The sequence below is a fragment of the Seriola aureovittata genome, chromosome 11, assembly GCF_021018895.1.
Source record: "Seriola aureovittata isolate HTS-2021-v1 ecotype China chromosome 11, ASM2101889v1, whole genome shotgun sequence".
Classification (NCBI taxonomy): Eukaryota; Metazoa; Chordata; class Actinopteri; order Carangiformes; family Carangidae; genus Seriola; species Seriola aureovittata.
This window is the reverse complement of record NC_079374.1, coordinates 14,086,956-14,110,506: the sequence shown is the minus strand read 5'-3', so window position 1 is coordinate 14,110,506 and position 23,551 is coordinate 14,086,956. Positions and strand designations below refer to the sequence as shown.

The 23,551-nt window shown below is 40.9% G+C and overlaps 2 protein-coding genes across 4 annotated transcripts in view; one reads left to right on the top strand and one right to left on the bottom strand.

Moving 5' to 3' along the window:
* LOC130178055 (dynein, cytoplasmic 1, intermediate chain 2a) overlaps positions 1–5,474 on the top strand; it is a 21,331-nt gene extending 15,857 nt beyond the window's left edge. For all 3 annotated transcript variants that reach the window (XM_056390150.1, XM_056390149.1, XM_056390148.1), the window contains 7 exons: positions 472–618; positions 701–814; positions 1,361–1,494; positions 2,543–2,687; positions 3,814–3,954; positions 4,132–4,257; positions 4,524–5,474. In XM_056390150.1, coding sequence (XP_056246125.1) covers positions 472–618; positions 701–814; positions 1,361–1,494; positions 2,543–2,687; positions 3,814–3,954; positions 4,132–4,257; positions 4,524–4,637 — 921 coding nt within the window. In that variant the 3' untranslated portion in view covers positions 4,638–5,474. The remainder of the gene's footprint in view (positions 1–471; positions 619–700; positions 815–1,360; positions 1,495–2,542; positions 2,688–3,813; positions 3,955–4,131; positions 4,258–4,523) is intronic.
* The window catches only part of LOC130178054 (electrogenic aspartate/glutamate antiporter SLC25A12, mitochondrial-like), a 19,194-nt gene continuing 1,068 nt past the window's right edge, over positions 5,426–23,551 (bottom strand). Inside the window, exons 3-18 of the mRNA XM_056390147.1 lie at positions 21,749–21,891; positions 20,129–20,244; positions 19,182–19,321; positions 17,517–17,663; positions 17,194–17,332; positions 16,180–16,273; positions 15,116–15,200; positions 13,789–13,870; positions 12,533–12,691; positions 11,495–11,547; positions 11,201–11,281; positions 8,730–8,870; positions 6,814–6,952; positions 6,355–6,513; positions 6,118–6,208; positions 5,426–6,029 (exon numbers count right to left, since the gene is read on the bottom strand). Of these exons, the coding sequence (XP_056246122.1) occupies positions 5,822–6,029; positions 6,118–6,208; positions 6,355–6,513; positions 6,814–6,952; positions 8,730–8,870; positions 11,201–11,281; positions 11,495–11,547; positions 12,533–12,691; positions 13,789–13,870; positions 15,116–15,200; positions 16,180–16,273; positions 17,194–17,332; positions 17,517–17,663; positions 19,182–19,321; positions 20,129–20,244; positions 21,749–21,891 (1,977 nt within the window). The 3' untranslated portion in view covers positions 5,426–5,821. The remainder of the gene's footprint in view (positions 6,030–6,117; positions 6,209–6,354; positions 6,514–6,813; positions 6,953–8,729; positions 8,871–11,200; positions 11,282–11,494; positions 11,548–12,532; positions 12,692–13,788; positions 13,871–15,115; positions 15,201–16,179; positions 16,274–17,193; positions 17,333–17,516; positions 17,664–19,181; positions 19,322–20,128; positions 20,245–21,748; positions 21,892–23,551) is intronic.

The window sequence follows — 23,551 nt, the reverse complement described above, 5'->3', positions numbered from 1 at the left end:
GCAGAGGAAATTCATTTCATCCGCTTGCAACCACAATCTCATTCTTTCAGTCACTACCCAGAGTTCATGACCATAGGTGAAGGTCATCAACTGATAAACTGATAGCTTTGCCTTACGGCGCCGCTCCCTCTTCACCATGTAAAAGTGGCCATGATGTTTTTTTTTTGTTTTTTTTTTACACAAAATACATGAATATCATGATGAACTTTGTATAATGTCAAAAGAATTTAAAAGACTGAGAGATTTTTTTAAGCCATACTGACCAGCTCTGTCACACAGGATTGAGCTTTGTTCTTGAAGGTGGACATGTGTAACATGGGCATAGATACATTTTGTTTGATTGGACCTGGTGTGACGGCACATGACTCGAGACTTGTCACCAGGCTGTGTCACTGCAAATATATACTTTTTCATTACCAGAGAAAATAAATATTGCCTATTCCTTTCTCCACTTTTTCTTCTTTCTGACAGTCTGCTGTTATGTCGGCTGCGTTTGCCAAGTTCCACCCTAACGTTGTGGTGGGGGGCACATATTCAGGGCAGATCGTACTGTGGGACAACAGGAGCAACAAGAGAACCCCGGTGCAGAGGACACCCCTGTCTGCAGCAGCGCATACGGTACAGTAAACAACTGACAGTGGAATCACACTTAATTTAAATGCAGCAGAAAAATAAAATTTCTCCCCCCTTCTCTTTGCAGCACCCAGTTTACTGTGTGAATGTGGTTGGCACCCAGAACGCCCACAACTTGATTAGCATCTCCACTGATGGAAAGATGTGCTCCTGGAGTCTGGACATGCTTTCACAGCCACAGGTAACATGTTTACTGTTTGTGTGTGGGTGTTTTTTATTCATGGTTGGTCAGAGGAGTATTTCTGAATGACATAAACGACTTAGGATTAAAGATTTCACCATAAAGTTTAATTGCTATGTTAATTATTCGTCCCGTTTTAAAGAGCGGAGCTTAGTTTTTACATTTTGTGTACTTTCTGTCTCTTCACTTTCACATTCCACACACTTCCTGTCCCTTCCCGTTCATGCTAAATGTCAAACATTTTGGCTGAACTCCTTCGTTTTAGCATTCCAGTTTGGTATTTCCCCCGGCTTTACCCTCATTTCTTCTACAACTCATTTTTCACTTTCAAGGAAATTAACTTTGCTAGCTGTGTCATTTCATCCGTGCTGCCAAGACCTTGATGTCAGACGTCAATTTTTTATAAAGTGCTAGTTGAATTTAGATTATGCATTAATAAACTGTCAAGTGATTTTTATAGGTTGTGCTTGGCAGAGTGTGTGTTAACATAAAGCCTGAGCAGGGAGCTTGTTATGGATGTTGTTCCATGTTCCCTCCCCTCCACAGGACAGCATGGAGCTGGTGTTCAAGCAGTCCAAAGCTGTAGCTGTCACCTCCATGTCTTTCCCTCTCGGAGATGTCAACAATTTCGTGGTGGGCAGCGAGGACGGCTCTGTCTACATGTCGTGTCGTCATGGAAGGTGCGTTCATAAGCAACCGCGGTCCCCAGTGTCCCTCCCGAAGACCGCCAGGAAACTAAGGCGTCTTGTTAGGCCCACCTAGGACCATGTGTCAAATAAATATAGCCCACTCACTTCCCCGTGCAATGCAAATCCAACACTTGATCTCCTGCTGTTTGAGGTTTCACTCCTGCCCAGTCATCCTGTTTTTCTTTTCCACTTGTCAGTTGTGTTTGTAAAGGTCGTTCAACATAAACAGGGCACACATGCAGGAGAAACAAATCATTTTTTCCCTGTCCTTTTTTTTTTTTTTTTTTTTTCTTTCGAGTATGTGTCTCTGGGTGAGAGAGTTTGTTTACAGTCGGTCGTCCCGGGGAGAATTAAAACTGCAGTTCATCCCACAATGTTCTCATTTAAGAGACTGGAGCTCCTCTCACAGTGGATAGTCCTCAGCAGTGAAATGTGGCTTAAATCAGAGCTGCCACTGAGTAGCGTGTTAGCTCCATACTAAATGTCCTGCAGTATGCCCAGAGACCACAGAGAGGGGATAGCTGCTAGGTTTCGCACAGCAGAATCACCTCTGTAATTGGGGGAATAATTTTCCACCTCATTTACAATGGTATGATACTCTCATCGCAGTTAATAATGCATAAGCATCACTCATGCTGAGTATTTACCTCTCTTCGTTAATTATCAGAGCCTCAGTTGGTAACAGCTCTGCAACATGTGGTTGAGGGGTTGCAGGCTCTTTTGCCACCCTGCTGGTAATCACATGATATAAGTAAATGATTAATGTGAATATATCCAGCAGAGGTCCGTCAGTGCCTGTTGCTTTCTTTCATGCTTAATGTAATGGCCAGATGATTAAAAAGCACAAGTACAAACTGTTAATCTTTTGAATTTTCATTGTGTTTCCTTCATGCCATGTACATAAATGCATATTCAAACATCATTACAACTGAAGGTCATTACTCAACATCTGCTGCTTTTAAAAATGAAATTTGTCATGCTCATTGTAATCTGTCAGTACGTTTGCTCTTACTCCCCCCTTCATCTGTGTGCTCCACAGCAAAGCGGGCATTAGTGAGATGTTTGAGGGCCATCACGGGCCCATCACAGGGATCAACTGCCACACAGCTGCAGGGCCCCTGGACTTCTCCCACCTTTTTGTTACCTCCTCTTTCGACTGGACTGTTAAGCTGTGGAGCACCAAGGTACGAGCAAGATCTAAGGCACAATGAGATTTGAGCAAAGTTAATTTTGTCTGGTTGAAAAGAGCCCTCTGTGTGTAGCAAAGAGTTCAGGACAATAATGGTTTTGTTTATTTGCCTGTCATATACTTCAGTTAAAAGTATATCAATTAAACTGTGAGTCAGGAGTCCTGACAACCAAAAGAGTTACTGTAATGAATCCTGTTTACCCAAAAGTAATGTCTCTAATTTTACAAGGCTAAATAATGTGAGCAACTCTATGAGACCAACTTGAAACACAGATAAAAGTTCAGGTTCAAAGTTTGTTTTTATCCTTCGCAGTTGTAAAAAAAAAAAAAAAAAAAAATGATGGTTTCAAGGTAACCATACTTAAGTGTTATCAGTGGTAATTATGCCCTGATTGTATGAACAGTACATGACATTGGTTTATGCAATACCACTACTACTAATATTACTAGATAACAGATTAAAGAGTGCTGACCACTTATCCATCGTTTCCTTGCACCTTAAACCGAAGAGAGAGGAGAGAAATCAGGACACAATTAGGGAAATGGATCATGGATGTATATCATACACATATACTGTTTGAATATTAGCTTATAGATATTCAAGCTCATACTGCCTCACGCTGCCTTTACTCCATTTAAGCAGGTTTACACTCCCTTTCTGCTGTGGACCACAGCCGCTGGTAACATGCAAACGTTCAGCAGTGTTAAAACCATGTTTATTATCTTAGTTTAGCAATGGCTAACACAGCCACTAATGGGAATGCCACTAGTTTTGCTTGTATTTAGTCATGAAGCTAAATATCTGACAAATATACAATACGTCCAGTGTGCAACAGGAATTATTTGCCAATCCATTAAATATTTTTGAGACACTCTGGACCAAAGTGGTGGATCCATTAACTGACCAACCTTAGAGCCTCATGACTAATGTGTCTAAAGCAAAGGAACGTTGACAGGAATGACGAAACAGTGTTGTTAAAAATACAAAATAAACAACATCAAATTTTGTATTCATTTAGCACATTTGAGCATGTTTATATAACACATGGTGGTACCTGTGCAGCAACAACTGAATTCTTTTTAAATACAATGATTAAAATAATGTCTCTTTTAATCTGCAGAACAACAAGCCCCTGTACTCATTTGAAGATAACTCGGATTACGTGTATGATGTCATGTGGTCTCCGACTCACCCTGCTCTGTTTGCTTGTGTGGATGGAGTTGGACATCTGGACCTGTGGAACCTCAACAATGACACTGAGGTGATGTAGTCTACTTAAAAGCATGCACGTTTTCTGTGACCCCTTAAAAGGAAACAAGAATTTTGTGTATCTAGTAAGAGAGGCACACTCAAATCTTAATTACAGATGATGCACTTAAGAGGTAGCAGAGCATGTTCCCATTCCTCTGATTGTTTCTCTACCGTGTTATTGTTTTAGGTCCCCACTGCCAGCGTCACAGTAGAGGGTAACCCAGCCCTCAACAGGGTCAGATGGGCTCATTCTGGCAGAGAAATCGCTGTGGGAGACTCTGATGGACGAGTTCTTGTGTATGATGTGGGAGAGGTGAGTAGGCATGACTCTGCTTTTTACCACTCATTTTCTGATTGATCTGTTCTGTCACTTAGGTGTGTTGTTGCAGATGTGATTCAGGCTCGTACCTGCTATAATTTCTCCTTTAGTGATTAATTGCACAACTACGGGCAGTTCACCTTACTGAGATTTTTTAAGAAGATCTTAAGGATTTAACAAAAAATACAAATGTTTACACTTTACGTGTGATCTCAGAAGACTGTTTAAAATCTGAGTCATGCCTCTGTTGTTCCCCACAGCAAATTGCGGTTCCACGAAACGACGAATGGACCCGTTTTGTCCGCACACTGGCAGAGATCAATGAGAACAGGGATGATGCAGAGGAGCTGGCAGCTCAGCGTCTTTCTGCCTGATCTAGTCGCCATGGACACAACGTTTAAGGGACCAGTGGCGTGCTCATTAGTATCAGCCCCATTTTGATTGGAGGGAAATGGACATCTTTTGATTTCTTACACTTTCTTATTTGGACAACTCTTCCTTCTCAGTTAGCTGGACCGTCACCAGTCTTCCTTGGATTAACACAAGTAACAGGGCTATCAACCTCAGACACTAACATGAAGCCATGTTCACTAACACAACAACATCGTCCTTTCGTCAACCAGATGCCTTAAAGTTTCATTTTAATTTTGACTGTAAAAATCCTTACCTGTCTTTATTTACAGCATGTTAACATGAGCCTTAATTTTGAGTTAAGTATCTCAAGCCAAATATTGTACGTGCTCCAGTCCACATATTCACGAGAAGCACTCATAGCTGTTCTCCTTTTCCACCAAAGTTGAACTGAAGCAATCACATCTTTAAACATCCAGGGAATGTAAACATTTCAAGCTGTAGCCCATGTTGTCATCTCTCTTCCTTTAGACTTGATGACACAAATAATCACTTGTTTGTATAATACCGAAATGTCCAAAATCCAAATGTCTTTCTACTTCTATATTGTTCTAAAGTACACCAGTTTCCACTTAATCAGTGCAGCTGGTCAGACTTCAGATAGTTGGAATATCCTCTATGCTGTAACTGCTCAGTGATTTCCAGATCTGTCATGTATGTTAATAGGATCTGGACAGAGATGGTTTGTTTCCTGAAGAATCTCAAAGCTCTGTCAAATGTGAGAATGTACTTTTCACACAGTAGAAACAAACAGTTTGAATGATTTATTTCAATAAAATACAATAAATACATTTAAATTATTTCCCAAGTCCCTGGTCATGATTTCAAAATAAACACTTTTGAAAACATCTGTACATCCTCATGTTTCTGAAATGTAACTGACACATGCACACCAAAGCTGTTGCACGCCAGAAAAACCGCCAGTAACAATCTTTTCGTAATGCCATAATGTCCCTCTGTAGAGAAGTACAATATGTACAATAAAATTGTGCAAGCTATGCAAAGAAAAAACAAAGCCATACTCATGCAGCATTCAAAGTAAGACAACCGCTCAAATGCACTGAATTGAAACATGGTTCAATAAAACCATTATGGAGGAAACATAATGACTGGAGCATGCAGCCCTCAAGTCTTGACAACTGACGTTTTATGAGGCCTGTGGCTCTGATTTGGACTCCGCTGGTCTGATTGTCACCTCTCCAGAAGGCTTGAACTTGGGCAGGTGAAGACCGAACTTACTCTCCACGCCGGCAAAGGTTGCAGCAGCCAGACGGTAGCCGCCCACGTGGTCTACAGTCACAGAGGGAAGGTCCCTGACGGTGGGTTTGGGAGTGGGCTGGGAGCCAGTAGGACGGCTGAGGAGAGAGTCAGGTTAGGGCTAGACCCACTTCATGGTATTAATGAGTGGTTCATTCTAGTTGAAAATAGGGTTAAAGTACTTACTGTCCTCCAAAGTCAACATAGAACCATCTTTGCAGCAGTTCATAGGTCACCAGGGTTACACCGAACTGCGGCGAGGATCTGCAGACGCGAGCTAATGGAAGATGGTTTGAAAATTACAATGTGGGATTTAATATTTCTCTAGTGGTTTCTAGACAATTACAGCCACCACAGCGAGCCTCATTTCCCAGTCATGAAACCACTCATGACTATCAGGACCATGAGTGTGTGTGCATTTACCTCCTGCGCCCTTCCAAAATGCCCTGAAACCTTCCTCCTTGAGGATCTTCCTGAAGCAGTCGATGACTCCACTGTATGTCGTCTGGCCTGCTCGGGCCGCCACCTGGAGCCTGGTCTTGATGACATCAGCAGGGGTCACCAGCGAAGCCGCTGGTACACCTTAGGAGACATTTCACAACAGACATAATGAAGCACTTTCACTATGCACAGATGGTGTCACATTCTGACATCTCATCCCATCATGCAGGCCTTGAAATGGGTAGAGCTGTATAGTTTGATATGACAAAAGCAATATATATACAGGCAGGCTATTGTGAGGTTCAGTGGATGGAGACACGACAAACTCAGGAAACCAAAATGTATTTGTTGGAGCAGATAATGTAACAGATGGCTCAATAAAAACACAACATGTTGCTGTTTGGATGTCCAGAGACCCTGAGCGTTCCAGATGTTGGTTACCTGCGATAGCTCCAGCAGTGAGCAGCTGCAGTGCCCCCAGCCTTCCATCCTCATCTGCCAGCTTCTCCTTGGTGTGGGCATAAACAGGGAAGTAGATGGCAGAGAAGGGGATGTCACGTAGGAAGCAAGCTTTGGCTCCCTGACAGAAAAAGAAAAGATAATTTTTTTTTAAAAATATATACAACATACCAGGGCTTCTAAATGGGCAGAGGCAGTGGTTGAGGCCTGGGAGTTGTCTTGTTCAACCTACAGGGGGGCTTTAGTGTTGATGATGGAGCCAAACAGCCCCAGGCAGAGCTGGAGCCTCCAGAGAGAAATCCATCTCTCTCACACACACACTCAGACTACCACCATGAACCCCAGTGTGCTGGCTGCTTCTACCAAGAGGAAGTCAGCTATTTTTTTTTTTTAACAAGCCACACACTGTCTGCTACTCATTAAAATATGGAGTATGAACACATGACTCGAGCTGTAAGTAAACCCACAAGGATCTGGAAAGGAGCAGTAGCAAAGTATAATCCCTCACTAATTTGCTGTTGGTTGTTGGCCACAGTTCCTCTTGCATGTTGAACACTGTTTTGGAAAATTGCAAACAGTCAGCAAAAGCACTGTTTGATGTTCACATTTCTGATCCTGATGTCCATTATGCCTCTGTACACTTACAACTGTTTGTTCAAATACAGTAGTTTTTCATCTCTGCATTGTTAGGGGGAAAAATTAAATCATGTTAATATACAGTAGTGGAAAGTAAAGTACATTTACTCAAGTACTGTGTTGTGCTTCAGTGTCTTCATTTATGTTACTTTACTCTTCTGTTTCACCACATTTAAAAAGGGAAATAATTGTTTTTATTCCATTATACTTGTTCTAGTGTATATGACAGCTACAATAGTTTGTTATTTTGTAGATGTCAATTTTACATTAGAAAAAAATTACAAAATGCAAAATGAGACATCTTAAGTTTGAAGACCTTTGAAGGATTTAGGAAATTCAGATTTTTCATTTTTCTCTATTATAAAGACCAAACAATCAATCGAGATAAATCAATATTGAAAAGGTCTGAAAAACTTCTCAGAACATGGCTCATCTTAGCCCTTAATGGAGAGTTGTCCTGTACAATTTTCATTGTAAGAGCCTTTAATATATACTTAGAGGACAATAGCAACAAATACATTTTTGATACAGTTTTTGTTATTTTAACATGTAAGTGGATAAATTACATTGTTTGGGTGCATTATCATATGTTTTAATAGTTTTCAATTTATATGTTTATACGTCTGTTTATGGTTTTCTATTATGTAAATTTTGTCTGATCAATTTTGATATTCTATCATGATTTATTTTTCTCAGTTACTTGTGTAAGATTAAGAATTCATTTCACCTTCTTTACTTGGCCTGTAATATAGAATTGAAGCGATATTTGTGTAGATGTGAATTCTGTCTGTAATCTGAATGTAGAGAAAAAGATGTTTTCTTCATGATTTTTTCTTCATGTTTCTTTCTGACTTATGCTTGTATTCTTGATCATGTGGACATGTGCTAGGCCTTCAATTGTTAAGACTTATCCTCAGTGGCATAAACTCCAGTCAGATGACTACTCTTTTTATCCTAAGGAAGGTTGTTTGCTGATCTTTACAAGTTGAAATAAACGCATCATAGTTATGAGTGTGTGGCTTTCCATTGTCTTTTTTTATGTCTGCCTGTGAGCCTGCACCTCACTATAATGGGTTTGTTTCCCCTCAGTTTGTTATGAAATCATCTTCCACCAACTTTGTTACATAAACTAAGGTGAACGATAAATAAACTCCTCATGTTGTTGATATAATGTCTTAGGAACATTGGAGCGCCTTTCACTGCCCTTGTATGACAGAGGCTGATGCTGCAGACGTCATGGTGCTGCAGAGGTGCTGACCTACCTTGTAGAGGCCAAAGAAGCCCAGGTCTCTCACAACACTCAGGGCACTGACCCTGGGCCCTGTAGTGATCTCTCCAGCCACCTGCAGACGGATCTTAACAATCTCCAGAGGATTGGTGAAAATCACCTGGGAACCTCCAGCCTGCAGGATGCAACCAGGAAAAAGAAACAGCTGATGAGTGGTTTACATGTAGAGATCTAGGTTTCTGAGTGGATTTTCTGTGATAAGTGAGGTTACACATCTGAGGCGTGAACTCAGGGTGAAAATGGTAATGATATGTAAGCATTTCTTTCTAGAAGGAATTTTCTAATTATCTCTATAAACTTCAGCAGAAAATAGGGTTTTTTTGTCTGATCAGATTTTGTCAGAGAATGGTCTTGACAGGAGGAGGAAAAAGCAGGCATTGATAGAAGAGCAACAGGGGTCAGAGCAGAGCAGGCGTAGGGTGAGGAGAAGCCCCGGCTCATGGTTGGGAAGCTCTGACCCTGGCACCAGCCCTCTGCCCCCTCGCCTCCCCTGAGGCATCTCCTGTGGCAGCGTAAGCGGCTCAGCCTGGCCTCGCCCCGCACACTTCCCCAATTCACCCCCATTCCCAGGGGAGATCGCTGAATCACCCGGACGGCTCGGGGTCCTGGCAAGCACTGCCCTAAAGGCACAGCACCCTCTGACTCAGGCACATTTATCACCCTCCCCGAATCTAATCAGGCCCCAGGATGGCTGCTGGTGACATTCAGGGCAGGGGTCTTATCTGTAAACATCCGAGCAAAGGTCTACAAAGTGCTCTGGCACATTTAGTCATTTTCAAAGTGGACGGGGAATATCCGCTGCTCTGAAGATTGATGCATTTGTCCCGTCTCTTTTATCTTCTTCAGTTCTCTCTTCTCATGGGAACGATAATTTAACAAGCCATTCCTATCAGATTAAACAGACTCTAAACTTTCATAAAATAACATGATGATGTGGGCCAGTTGTTATAAAGCACATGAATAAATTAGGAAGGGCTATAGATGGGAAATATTCTTAGCTGTTAGAAATGTGTAATGGAAACATCCTCATTGTCCTGTGTGCAGACCTGTGCTGTGACCACACCTCAGACATGTACCGCGTTGTCAGACTCAATCACACTGAGCTAGACCCCGCTTCATCCAGGACCCTCCAGGGCCTCTTCCTCCAATTACACCCTGACAGGGGTCACGACCCTGCAGACCCTGCTCCTCTGTGAGCAACCTGCAGGCTCTGCCCCACGGCCTGCCTGTTTCGTTTCACCACAGCCAGTGGAAAGCCAAAATGGAAGAATTATATGTTTAATCCACTGCTGCACTCAAAAGATCTTATGAGCCAAAAAAAAACAAAAAAAAACAAATCAGGATATAAATTTAACTTTTGTAGTTCAGGCAACCCATGTATGATGCCAGTAGATGATTTGACCCGAGAATAACAACAATAAATCTCTCACACACACTTCATAAATGAGTCATTATTACTGGTAAATATTTTAAATGAGAACCATATGTTGATAAATTAAGTCAGATGAAATTCAAATGAAACCAAAATTTTAAATAAATTACCACTATTACTCAAAATACCAATTTGATAATCCGCCATAATTTTGAATCCAAAATGAACAATGCAAGGGTCCAGATGCTTTGGCTAAAACAGGAAATTAATATATTTGACAGCTTTACTTACTAGTTACTTTACAGATTATGAATTTACATGCAAAACACGTAAAGTTTATAAAGTTTATAGTTTAGTTTATAAAATATGATGTATTGTTATAGCTTAAACTACCTCAACTAATTACAACAGTTAAGTCCTACTTATCCATCTGTATTAATTGTCCAATAATAAAATGTGCAATACAATAGTATGCATTATTATTATTAAGTACTTTTACTTTATGCACATTTTGCTAATAATACAAAGTATGTACTTTTACTTAAGTGACATTTTCAGTGAAGGATGTTTACTTGTAATGGTGTATTTTTATACTGCAGTATTGGATTTGAATACTTATCCACCACTGTATATAATCAATGGTTTTTACCTGCTAACAAACAGAAATACAGCCCCACAGGTACTAAAACATTCATGTCATATATATTAAACAACCAAACCACAGTGTGAATGGATGTGTGTTGGCAGAAATATGCTTTACATCTAAAATTAGTAATTTGATTTCTCTTGTTCTAACTGGTCAACATGAATATCTAACCATGCTATAAGTCGACAACCAAGTTGATTTCTACTAAAAAATGCCATAGTTACTTTGGCTGGTAATAACGGTTAGCAAGTATGTATTTCAGTAAACCATCTCATGACAAACTGAACAATGTAACACAATAAAATAATAATTTCACATATTTCCCTTCATTAATTACTTTCAATCATATACATTTTGTGTTCCTTCACTTGTTTTTGAGTTCATCACCTACAGACTGAATTTAAAGGATCAACAAAGTAATGCTTACACATCCACCAGCGAGAATCTCTGCGGGCAGAGGGATGGTATCATCTTGTGTGGTGAACTTGTCTCTGACAAAATCATTCACCTGAAAAAAAAGGGAAAAAGACATCAAGAAAAAAGGCAGATGAGACACAATCTCAATCTTGATAGCAGGGGCATTAATGTTAACTTGTGGTTGCAGTCACATCTTGATTGCGAAGACTGCGTATCCTCAATGCTCTATGCATGTTTTTCATTCACAGTGAATCATTCAGAGCAACTTTTTGAACACTCTAAGCTACACCGTGGAATGACTTGCCGTGAGTTTGATAGCTTTCTCCGGGGCAACGCCAATGAGCTGCGGGAGGAGACCTGCAAAAATATTATTCATAGATACCATTAGAATACCTGACAGAGAGAGAGAAAGAGACAGACAGAGTCTGGCTTGAAATGAATGCACATTTTTTATCTTTGCTGTATGAATACATCCACTGACAGCTAGAACAATATAAGCTGCAGGGTTCTTGTGTGTGTAAAACAAACCCATAAATATTTACAGATGTGGGTGATACATCTGATGCACCAAAACACAAAGGTCCCATTGAAATTTAACAAAAGTCCAAAAATATGACACTGCTGGTGCATATGGGATCAACATTGTTGAGGCTTGATCCCACTGTGGGTGAGGAACAGAGAGAGCTGTGTGGCCACGGACAAGATCGAGGGGGGGAGGCTGGGTGCTACGGTGGCGATAGCCACCATACTGTTTCACCGTCTGTCCTTCATCAAGTCAGATAAACTTCTGAAGGAGCTGCTGAGTGACTGTTGCTGGTATGCAGCCAGAAAACAGCCGAGCATGTCTGTCTCTAAGTCAATCACCCTCTTATCATGTGCAAGAGAGGAGGAGGGGGGCAGAGGGAGGGGAGAGGGATGCAGATCTGAGCAACAAAGAGCTGCAGTGGTGGAGGTAGCAGTAGATGGCAGTCTTGACTTCCTTCGTATGAACAGCCTGAGGGTAGAAGTGTTGTATATCACAAGCCTTCAGCACCACTATCAACGCCCAGGCAGAGGCAGATCAGACACTGCTACTGCATGAATTGTGCTGGTCATTTTCCTTGGGGAGCTTTCCCTGGTATTGAGATAATGAAAACGCGACCCCTGGGTGTTGCTTTATTCACTGCTGAACAGGGAGGGCAAAGGTTTCTGGTATCAATTAGCAAACCATGCTGCTGATATTAGCACACTGACAAATCCTGATGCCTTCCCATCGGATGGTTTGTTTTGCAAGACGCCCACATGTTGACCTGCACACAGATTTCAGGTCCTTTTATGTACTATAAAATCTGTAAAGGATTACCTCTGTAGAATCCAAAGAAGCCCTCATAACGCAGCACTTTCTTCGCACAGTCGAAGCTGTTCTTGTACATCAGTTCTCCTACAAAGGAGCCTGTGGAGCGCTGGTTCTGCATGCGCGTCTTCACCAGGTCAATGGGGTACACAGCTGTGGCACCAGTAGCTACAAAACACACATATATTTGTCACTGATTGAAATCTTCATGCTGTATTTCTACGAACAATGATTTGCTAACAATTTGAGCACCTGAAAAACATATTTACATACATACATAATGTAAATACAAATTTATCAGCATGTAGTTATCCTAGACACATACTCAAAACTGATGATTAGGCCTTAAAAGTAGTTTTGCTGTTTTTGCTTTCGATTATCAAAATACTTGATTAATATTAATGTTGATCGACAAATAGATGAATCGACTAAGCATTTCAGCTCGAAAATAGACTTTCAGGCTCTTAGACAGTCCTCTTTATGCATATAGGCATCTCGTCACCCTTATTTCTTTTCTTAGTGTCTTTCAGCAGATATTTTTGTGGGGAGGTTGTTAAATGATCACTGGAAAATAAATAGGGCCGTGTTTATGTGTAAACTAATAAAAAAAAGTTATTATGCTCAGAGTAGGAAGTCTGGTAACTGTGGGAAAACTGTTTGGGGAGGGAACACTGCAGCAAGTTGCACTAAACTCCTGTTTGTAGCTATACTTGCCATGTCTTGTCTGACATCAAAGTTCTCCTGTAATGACTCTTCCTTCAAACATACAAACGGTTTGCTCAGCAAAGAGGGTGATAAACAGCTTATTATCCTATGGCGGTTTCACCATATGCCTTGTGTGATATACATCTCTTTCCGTACTTCTCCCCTGCCTGAAGTGCCTACTGGTGAACAAGGATTGATAAGTTTTTGTGTGTTTGGTGAGAGCGTGTGCGCGCGCACAGACACACACACACACACAGAGTCAGAGTGTGCTCCTGTCTGAGGGGCAGTTATGTCAGGGGTTCCTTGTATCCGTTCCTTCCAGTGTAATTAGACGGAGATTCCAGAGAGTGCGGTTCCGGAAGATTTGTGTCATTCCAAAGCTCCGACTCCAACGACAGCCTGGAGCCACCGATGGCATGACAGCACAATGCCGGAGCCTCACATCAGAGCCCCTCTCCCTGCAGCACAATGGCCGGCCCCGGGGCCTCGCCGCGCCAGTCTGGCCGGCTAAGGTTACCCCTCGGGCGGGCCGGGGGCTCTGCGGCAGACATGTCACTCACCTCCAGCGATTGAGCCCAGAGTAAACCTGTAGGCAGACTCTGCAGCCTGGAGCCAGATGGGCCGAGACGTTTCGTGACCGTGCTGTAGAGGAGAAAAAGACACCAGTGGTCAAATGAATTTGGAGAAAGACGGGGGGGGGGGGGGGGGGGGGGGTCAGAACACTAACCATGAATCGGCTGGCTATTAAACTTTAGCGAACCAGATACATTGTGGAAAGAAAAATGCTATGGAGTACTCATGGAGGAAGGCGATGGAATGTGGACATGTCACATAACGTCTGATTCATCATCAGCCAGTATTAAATGTCACAGACAGACCAGCTCTGATACAGTAATGGACTGTGTGAATCTGTGGCTGAGTTTTCCACACATGTTACATGTGGGGGACTACAAGCTAAAGGTCCTTTTTTATTTTTAAAACAAAGTATAATTTCTCTCTTATCTACTTGATCTCTGTATTGGTGTTTGATGTTGAAAATGGAGCCCCTTTGTTTTCACTGTGGTGCAGGGGAACAGATTAGCCCCACAAGCCTTTTCCATGTCCAGATAAGTATCTACATGAATATTGCACAGTCAGAGTGAGACTCTGTTAAAGTATTTGTGTGTGCAGGTTGAGGCGGTGAGTAACTTCTCCCAGACCAGATGAGAAGGGAGTAGAGCAGATCACTCTTTTCCACTTCCCAGATGCTTACACCGAGGGTTGCATGCTAACAAGATCGAGGTCTTGATCAAAGGGTTTAAACAATTAGCCTACTTCCACTGAAGGGCAGGCCTGAGAATTGCAGCCCCCCACCCCACAGGAATCAAATTCCAGACCTCTGAGCATGAGTCCCAGGAGCATGAGTGGCCTGAAAGCTCTGACCACAGCCTGAGATAGAGCTGTGTTATCCGGTGAAGGCAGGAACTATTTTGTGCTCCCACATCCACCTTGACTCCCACTCCCCTTCTGCCATTAGCAGACTTTGCTAAAGGCTCCTAAAACTCCTCAAGGCTCACACTGATAAAAGCCTCTTATTAGCTTCTCAGATGTGTGATTGCGGCTGATACGTATGTGCAGCTATACTGAATAAAATGGGGAGAGCCTTTCATGGAGAGGTGCAACGCAACAATCCATTCCTCTTCTATAGCTATAATTGGTGTACTTTTATCTGCGAGTTTAAGTAATGTACTTCACAAGGGAAGAAAAACATGGGCACTCTGCTAATTCAGTGGCTGAGCATTCTCCTTTTTTTGCTCCTTTCTGAGAAGGAAGCCCAGGGAGAACAGGAAAAGGCTTTGATAAAAGGCACGAGGATGTGAGGTGTATTAGAGGAGTCAATCAGGCTACCTGTCTCTGGGCTTCTGCTAGGTGGTATGGCATGGCTCCTTCCTCCAGTGGGGCTATCCTCTCGATGTCTGTATGGTTCAGCCGCCTTAACACACAACAGCGGGGGAGGGAGGGAGTTAGGCCAGGAAAAAGCAGAGAGCCCTGCATCTACTGTGAGCAGCAGCCAGTGATGTAAGATTTTCCACAGACCTTTTACTGGCATATAACTTGAAGTTACTGCAACTTTAATTTAAGCTTATATAAACCACAGACAAACAAAGCTGGATGAGTGCCCGTGGCCCAACAAGTAAATGAAAGTGTTTTGTTACTCAGTGTTTGAGACACGAATATTCCCCACTGGCCTGACGCTTCATAAAGTCTGTCCTCATGTTTTATGTTTGTCTTGTAAATCAGCCAGTGGAGCAACTGTTGTTAAACTGAATAAGCAATAACTTTATCTTTACAGCCAATAAACAGACCTGTAACATATTTCTTCCATTCATGGTGAAATAAAAAAATAACAGTTTTGTATAAATGTTTTGAATACACGTATTGGATTTGAAGAACAGCAGCAGAACCTACCTGGGAAACTGCATCGATGGAAAAAGTCTTTGTTTAGGACCTTTTAAACTGTCCTTATCCCACATGCATGGCATTCTTTTTTCAGCACAATCACAGCTATAAGTCTGACTTCTCATCAGTTTAACATAGTATTAAGCTGCCAGGAACCCCAAATACATTCAATGATATTTATAAAAAGTTTTAATAGCTCAAAATATCATTATAGATTGTAAAAAAATATTTTTTCACTATTTCACTATATACATATTTAAAGACAGAATATAACTATAATACAGTCTATTTTCTTTTCTTTTTTTTTTTTACATTTAAAGTGATCTTTTTATTCCAGCGTTGCCACTCAAAGTCTATTTAAAGACTTAAATGAGACACTGTGGGGAAACCCCACATCAGTACTTTCAACCAGTTTCTCACCTTCTCTCTACATGATATAAAGTTATGTTACTGTAGATAAAACATGTTTCATATATTCACCAAAGGTAAAACAGAGAAAGTCAGAATCTTACCCAGAGTGGGAGTGGAGACCAGAGAGCTGGTACAGGATGTCAATCTCCATTGGAGTGATTTGACCAAACTTGTTGGCAGCATAAACAAACTCCTCTACAAAGCAGCAAAGAGAGGAGGAAATGAAATGACACAACAGGACCTGAAGTCCACTATAGGGTCAAAATATTAAAGTCAAACAGAAAACAGAGAGGTTAGCCACGTCAGGTATTTTCTACAGCAGGCTGGTAAATAGTATTTGCAAATACTGTTGCTTGCTTTAGTGTTTTTGTGGATGGTTTTTTGCCAAACACTTTATTTAAGGAGGTAAGAGAAAAAATATTTAAAACCACAGAACCAATTCTGTAATGTGCTTTACCTCCTTATTCTGCAGTACACCCTATGTCACTCTTTTATATGTGTTTTCTGAGAAGCCCCATTACCATCAGGTGGTCTTTCTCAAAGGAAACTGCATGGTAGTTGTTGAAGCAAGGAAAAGAGTTGGTTATACACTTCACCCAAAAAGACCTTCGTGTCAGGTCGAAGGATTGCAACCTTCAGTTACAAGCCTGCTTCTCTGATCTTGAGTACTGCAATGATATACTATGTGACTGACAACTGACATGTGAGTATTTGCTTTACATCCATCCATCTGATATGTTTGATAATACAAATAACAAGAATTATTTGCAAATACTATTTGCCCATAGTCTTCGCTTTACAAGGAGAAAACACTATGGAGAGAAAATAAAGGAATAGTCTACAGCTTGCATCTCAATGGAAAACACAAATAGGAGCAGATGTGACTCACAGTATGACTATCAGTTACAGATCTACATGTACAGGGTGATCTGATTACCAGGTTAGAAATTTTCATTTACCTTTGTAATTTAGTGCTACAGTAAATGTTCCCTGTGTGTTCACTCACACCACTCTGTCAAGAAAGTTAAAATGTGATCGAACAGCTACATATGAATCGCACACATGACAATTTCATTGATGTCGGGAGGAGACCCTCCAGTGTGTCTCAGATGTACCTTTGGTAACAAGTATGTCTCTGTGTGTGCCAGCGAGGGTGCTGTAAACCTTGCGGACCAGCTCCATGTTGTTGAGGAGGGCGTTGAAGGCATTGAAGTAGGAGAAGCTCACCATGTGGGAGGTGCTGCCTCCTGCAGCCTAGACAAAGATCCAAAATTTGTCATTCCTTCTGTACAGGAGGACTTCAGATGATTTTACCGTAGTCTTTTAAATCTTCCTCAGCCTGCTAAATGACAGCAGTTCTTTGAAAAACTGCAATCTGTAGCCACTTTCATGCTTCTTAAAATTTTACAACTAGTGTAGGACTTTTTCTACAGCTTACTGAAACCAGATTCTCCTCTACAAATGGAGTAAGCATGTGGTGTCTGATGGTGGCCATGATGTCGCTGAAGTCCAGGGCAGTGATGGCGCCACTTTTGTTCTTGTCTTTTTGTGCAAAAGCTTGGCGGGCATGCTCCAACTGCAGCTCCTGCAGCAACACAACACACAGAAACAAACACACACAAATCGTTAGCTGACAAAAGAAGCAAAGAGTGTGTTCCTGTGATGAGGAGCATCCCGTTACAAGTGAGAGGAGATATTAAACTTTTGAGGAAGAAAGAATAATAATATCAGTGTTGGACAGACGTGAAAGTCATCAGATGTGACAGTGTCAGACACTGGCTTTTCTAATCACCACTGTCTCTCTGGAGACTAATGGAAACCATGTCCTGAGAAGACTGATCCCAGAGCCAAGTCAAGCGGCTGGCGAAACGGTCGGCAGGTGTGTCCACAGGAAGATGATTCAATATGACAACCATGCAATCAGAAGGGGATGCAGGGGGAGGCTGACCCCGGGTCAGTGTCTGCTGTCAAGATTCATCGTGTATAACCACAGGATCACAGAGCAACGTCACTGCAATATTCAGCTGTTACTTCATCTTTACACTATGGTTCTGATATCCTAATCAGTGGATTGTTGCTGAAGATTAATTCTCACAATGTTTGCTGATTATATTGTTGAAAACTGATGATGATACTTTGTTGCCTCATAAAACATCATACTTACCATGCTTAAAAATCTTCTACCTTGTCTGCACTCACTGAAGTTTCAAGTCCAGCCAAATACTGCAACAGCCACAAGGTGGCAGAGCCAAGACTGTTTGAAAAACAATCAAATCTACACATAGATTTGTACTGCTTCATGTTTTCTAAAAGAAATTAAATGTGCTTGGACATGACAGAAAAACAAGACAATAATAATAATGGAGGCAAATTAAATCCTGCACATAAAAGAGTCTTTGGTGTAGCAGTGGGAAGTCCTAGTCAAGTATGATAAACCACAAACTGCTCTGAGGGATCCCACACTGCATCGGAGCCACAGTGCAGCCTGTCTAACTCTTGGACCACCCAGCTTCTGCCTAAGACCACAGCCCTCAACTCCAAACCAGGTTCCTCCCTGACCGTACTGCTGCTCAAAAGTCTCACTGAGATACAGGCAACGACCAATAAAGCAAAACAACAACTTTAAGTGTCTCAGTGACACACTGGGGTACCGCAAAACACCCTAACAACCGAATACATGAAACAGTGAAGATGCAACACCCAACCACAACTCTACGATCTGAGGAGATCATATGTAGCATGCCATTCACTTTACTTCATGTCCATTTGTCCTTAAGCAGGATAAAAAGATGTCACCACAGGATGAATGGTTTTACATTTACACACATACTTTCTGAAATCATGTGCTGACCATATGTTTTGTTGGATATGATGTTGCATTTACATACAAAACTGCCTAACTGTAGGTGTTCTTATGAGTCAGTCTTTATGCTGGACTTAGCTAACCAGCTGCTTCATATTTACCATAAAGGCATGGGAGTGAGGTCAATCTTCTCATCTAACTCTTGGCAGAAAAATGAGTAAACTTATTTACAAATATATCAAACAGTTTCTTTCATTGTAAATATTGGACTTGTGCTTTTCTGTGACACAAAATTCATACCTGCAGAAACTGGGTGAACTCTGTATAGCTGAGATGCTTGTTTCTTTCATGGCCGAAGTGTAGCCTGATGAACTCACAGTCCCAGTTGAAGGGAATGTGGTGATGAACTGTGGTCTGGCTGAAGATGTCACGTACATTCTCTGGAAGAGTGAGACATGAGTGAGCAATAACAAGAGACAGAGGGAAAAACATGCAAGACGCAACTATAATGTCCATCTCACATCCTCATTCCATTTGTCGAGAACCTCGTTAAAGTAGAGGAAAGAGTCCATTTGGACTGTGCTGCTGAATGGGCTGTTTGACAGTCCCTTTCCTTTTACATTTTGACGGTTTTGAGTCCATCCAGGACATTTTCTGTATAAGCACTGCTCTCAATTTCAGTCACCTTTATGGAGGCCCATTGCACAGAAAAAGCATAGCAGCAGCTCCTTTGTATGAGTCTGTACCTCTTGATTTATGACATGCTGGATTCATTTCTCTTCTTGTCAGATGGAGCTGGTTATAATGTGATGTTCCACAAAACTCACTTGCTGTCCTGCCTTGGGATGAGACTTTAAAAATACAAGCTACTGGCATATGCGATACTTTGTAGGCTCCAGAAGAGCCAGAATAGGAAAAAATGGGGCTACTGCTTCTTTTATCGACAACACATGCTTTATTAATATTAACACGTGCAACCCTGAACATTCAGTGTTACTCAAACTCACTCGACTAGTTTTTGGCACTTTCTATCACCATTTCTATTACTAATCCATTGAAACTACGACAAGAAGCATCTTAAATACCTTACATTATCTATGAAGTCAATCTTCAGTCTAATAAAAGTATAACAATATTACAGTGTTTGAACTACACTCTGTATACATAACATGATGCATAGTCTCCTGTGGTTAAGCTGGAAGTACACCCCCACACCAGCGTGCTGACATTAAGCACCATGTACATACCAAATGAGATATTCCCTGTGCCAGTCTTGTCAAACAACTGAAAGGCAACTATGAACAGGGCATCCGGGGCACATAGAACTGATTCAAAGGCCAGAAACTCCTGGAAAGAGATCAGTCTGTTTGGACAAGAAAGAAAGAGTGCTATCTGAACAAAGGACATATGAATCTTTGACAAAATAACAGAAGCTACAATAACATGACAATCTATCCTGCCAGTTAAATTGACTGGAGCAAAAAAAAAAAGAAAAACACACCTAATACTGATAAGGACAGTAATGTAAAACTAAATCTATTTTTTAGCTGAGGTTCATAGTTCACTCTTGCTCTTGGAAACAGCAACTGATAAATTTACTTCAAGGTGCATTTAGTAGCTGTTCTGGAGTTTTTGATCATATCACATGATCTTAATCGACACTTGAAGGACTTCTCATCCAGCTTCAAAGTTCATTATATTGCATTTTATGATATATTATTGTTTATTTTATAAATCACATATTAATAATAATTAACTCTGAAGTTCACCTTTCAAACCAACAACAAGAAGTTCTTAATGTGCTCAGAAAAAAAATTAATCTAAACATCTAACTATGAGCTTGATGTGAATTTATATATATCTATTCCTTAGCTATTTATGAGTTAAGCTGCTGCGCTTCATATGTGCAATTATGATCTGGTACTCCAGATATATTTAGGCTTATCTTATCAATGGATTTTAAATCAATCAGTAGTAGGTGTAAAATTGGCTGATAAAGATGGCTATCTACTCTGCAAAAATCGTTGGGATTAATCATTAACAGTCCCTTTGGCACCTACTACATATGATTTTATTTGGTGGAGCACCACTCCCACTGAATCTACAGAATATTTAATCAAAATTAAACAGGTGGGGCACCTGAAAGAAAAACAATAATATACAGGTAGTGAGAGTTGAGTATCAAAGTGGCCTTGAGGTTAATTGCTACTTTTGCTGCCTTTGTTGAATTGAAGGTGCAGAAGAATCTGGTGCAACAGGGGTACAAGGTTTGCTTTGTTGTAAATTAGATCTAATTTAGCTGCTTCTAAATGAATGGAAGTCAATGGTGCCTTCAATGATTTCAAATTTTGGTCAGAGCAGTTACATTATTGGTTCAATAGTTTTACAAGAATTTGCGTTTGTGATATTTAGTGCAGGAATATATCAACAGAAGAAGCAGCAACAAAACTTAAGTACACACTCACACATAACCCTCATGTAGCAGCTAATAAAGAATTGTTGTGTATGTCTGTCAGTTAATACTGACATGCTTGTTGTCTTTGTGTCATAACTGCCATTCATGTACTGTGGTATTGTGCTGACAGTTTATAATCTGCAATTTCACTTGTAATTTACATTGCTCTCAGGACAAGATGAAGAAGTGTAAACAGCATGGAAATATCATTTTCAATAGACAAATAAAGACAAAGGGGTGATTTTAGACCCCAAAAAGGGTATTAGAACCGACACTGTGGATAAAAAGTACAACCTACAAAACATTTGTTGAGGAAGTACCAACATAAATAATAATAGCTGTTAATCTGCAATATCTCAGCATAACAGAAGATTTCCACAGCAACTTCCACAGTATCACTGTATGCACTCACCCATCTTTAGTGGTGTCAGCCACTCCAGCTATCAGATCCACAGTTTTGGGATTATGTTGAGGCTGTGTATGCAGACCCAGGTAATTCTGTACAAAGTCCCTGGGGGTCATGTAATGCTCTCCATCCTCCACCACACTAGCATACTGCAAAGAAGACACAGACAGAACTGTAAACACGTTGGATGTTAAATGTGGATAAATTAGATTAAGAAATTTCATTATGTGCATAGAAAAAAAATGATGTGGTGACTGAAACCAGTGAACAAATAGGTGATAATTCAACAAATCTGTGTTGCTGTGGCTCTCTCAATATGGTTTTCAGTTTACTGGCCCTACACAGTATATTGAATGTATATAATACTCTGCTGTAGCATCCAATCATGAGAAAAAGTATTGAAAACCATTAGTCTTTCAAAACTTTGTCATCCTTTCACTTCATGCCAGTCAGACAACCATATACATCTCACTATCAGATAAAAAAAAATACATAAATACGTTTAAAACACAGAATATCTAATACACAGCATTACATACAATATACAGTAAATGGTGCATACTGTGCCATTCACTGTAACAAATATAGTCTACAATGTCCAACCTTCATTATCCATGGAAGTACAAGATGTCTTTTTCAGAAACCCCCAGTCCACACTCACACAGTTACACACAGTCACACCTGGAAGCTGCCCAGTACAATCTTTTGGCCACTGAGCTGCTCCACTGAAGCATTTGGGGTTTCAAGGCCTTACTCAAGGACACCTCAGGAATGACTAAGTGGCGCTCTTTCAATTTCTCGACCCAAATTTATCCAGCCTGTCTGGGTTTCAAAATGAGACTTTCCAATCACAAGCCCACTTATCTAACTTTTAGGCCACCACTACCAAAAATCAAGGTAAGCAATATGCATAAAATCTTCTCTCATGCCATATGTAATTTTATTTCATGTATTGGGTTACTGTATATAAGGATACAGTATCAGACAAAGGATGTTGATTTTGGATAATCCAGTGAAATAAAGGCCTTATAAATCAAGGCACTTGATGCACAAATTCCTACGAGTCTAATATTACCAGAAATCAGTTCTGTTCATTGATTTGTAATGATCCTAAACAACCACAGACCATGGCCCCTGTCTTAAAGGGGTACCTCAGTATAAGCAGTACAGGAAAATCTCTGTTGCGTTATGGTACATGTTGTGTTATTGCCCAAATCTAATTTGAACAGATAAAATGCTTAGCACACAGTGACAATAAATCAATAATCATCACCTTGCAAGTATTGTGTTGCGACTACACATGACTGAAGCATAACAAGCACAGCTAATGCAGCAGTGTGCTAAACCTGAGATCCCAGTCAGGCTTTAAGACGTAAGGTCATTTTTAGAGCCTGGTTGGATTTCAAGTTGGAACAGAGATAGCTTTGGAAACACAAGCGCCACATGAACTGGCAACAGAAAGGCCACACTTGTGGGTCTGAGCCAAGCTCAGATAGAGAGAGCATGAGATAAACAGAGAAGGAGTGTGGGAGGAGACCTTCACGCCAAGTGTTTTCAGGGCTACAATTCAATGCACTCTGCTGAATTAATGTTTTAAGTGAAAATATTAATTCCAAGCAATTTATTGCCACATTTCACCATCACATGATTGTGTATCCATTCACCCTCACAGTAGGCCTCAAGTAGTTCTTAATCAAATTATACAGGCAGTCAGAATGAGCTTCCAGTAATTAACTCTTCCACCTGAATATGCATCACAAATTGCGCAGCCCTCTTATAGCAGATTCAAGAGATGTGGAGGGACCAGTC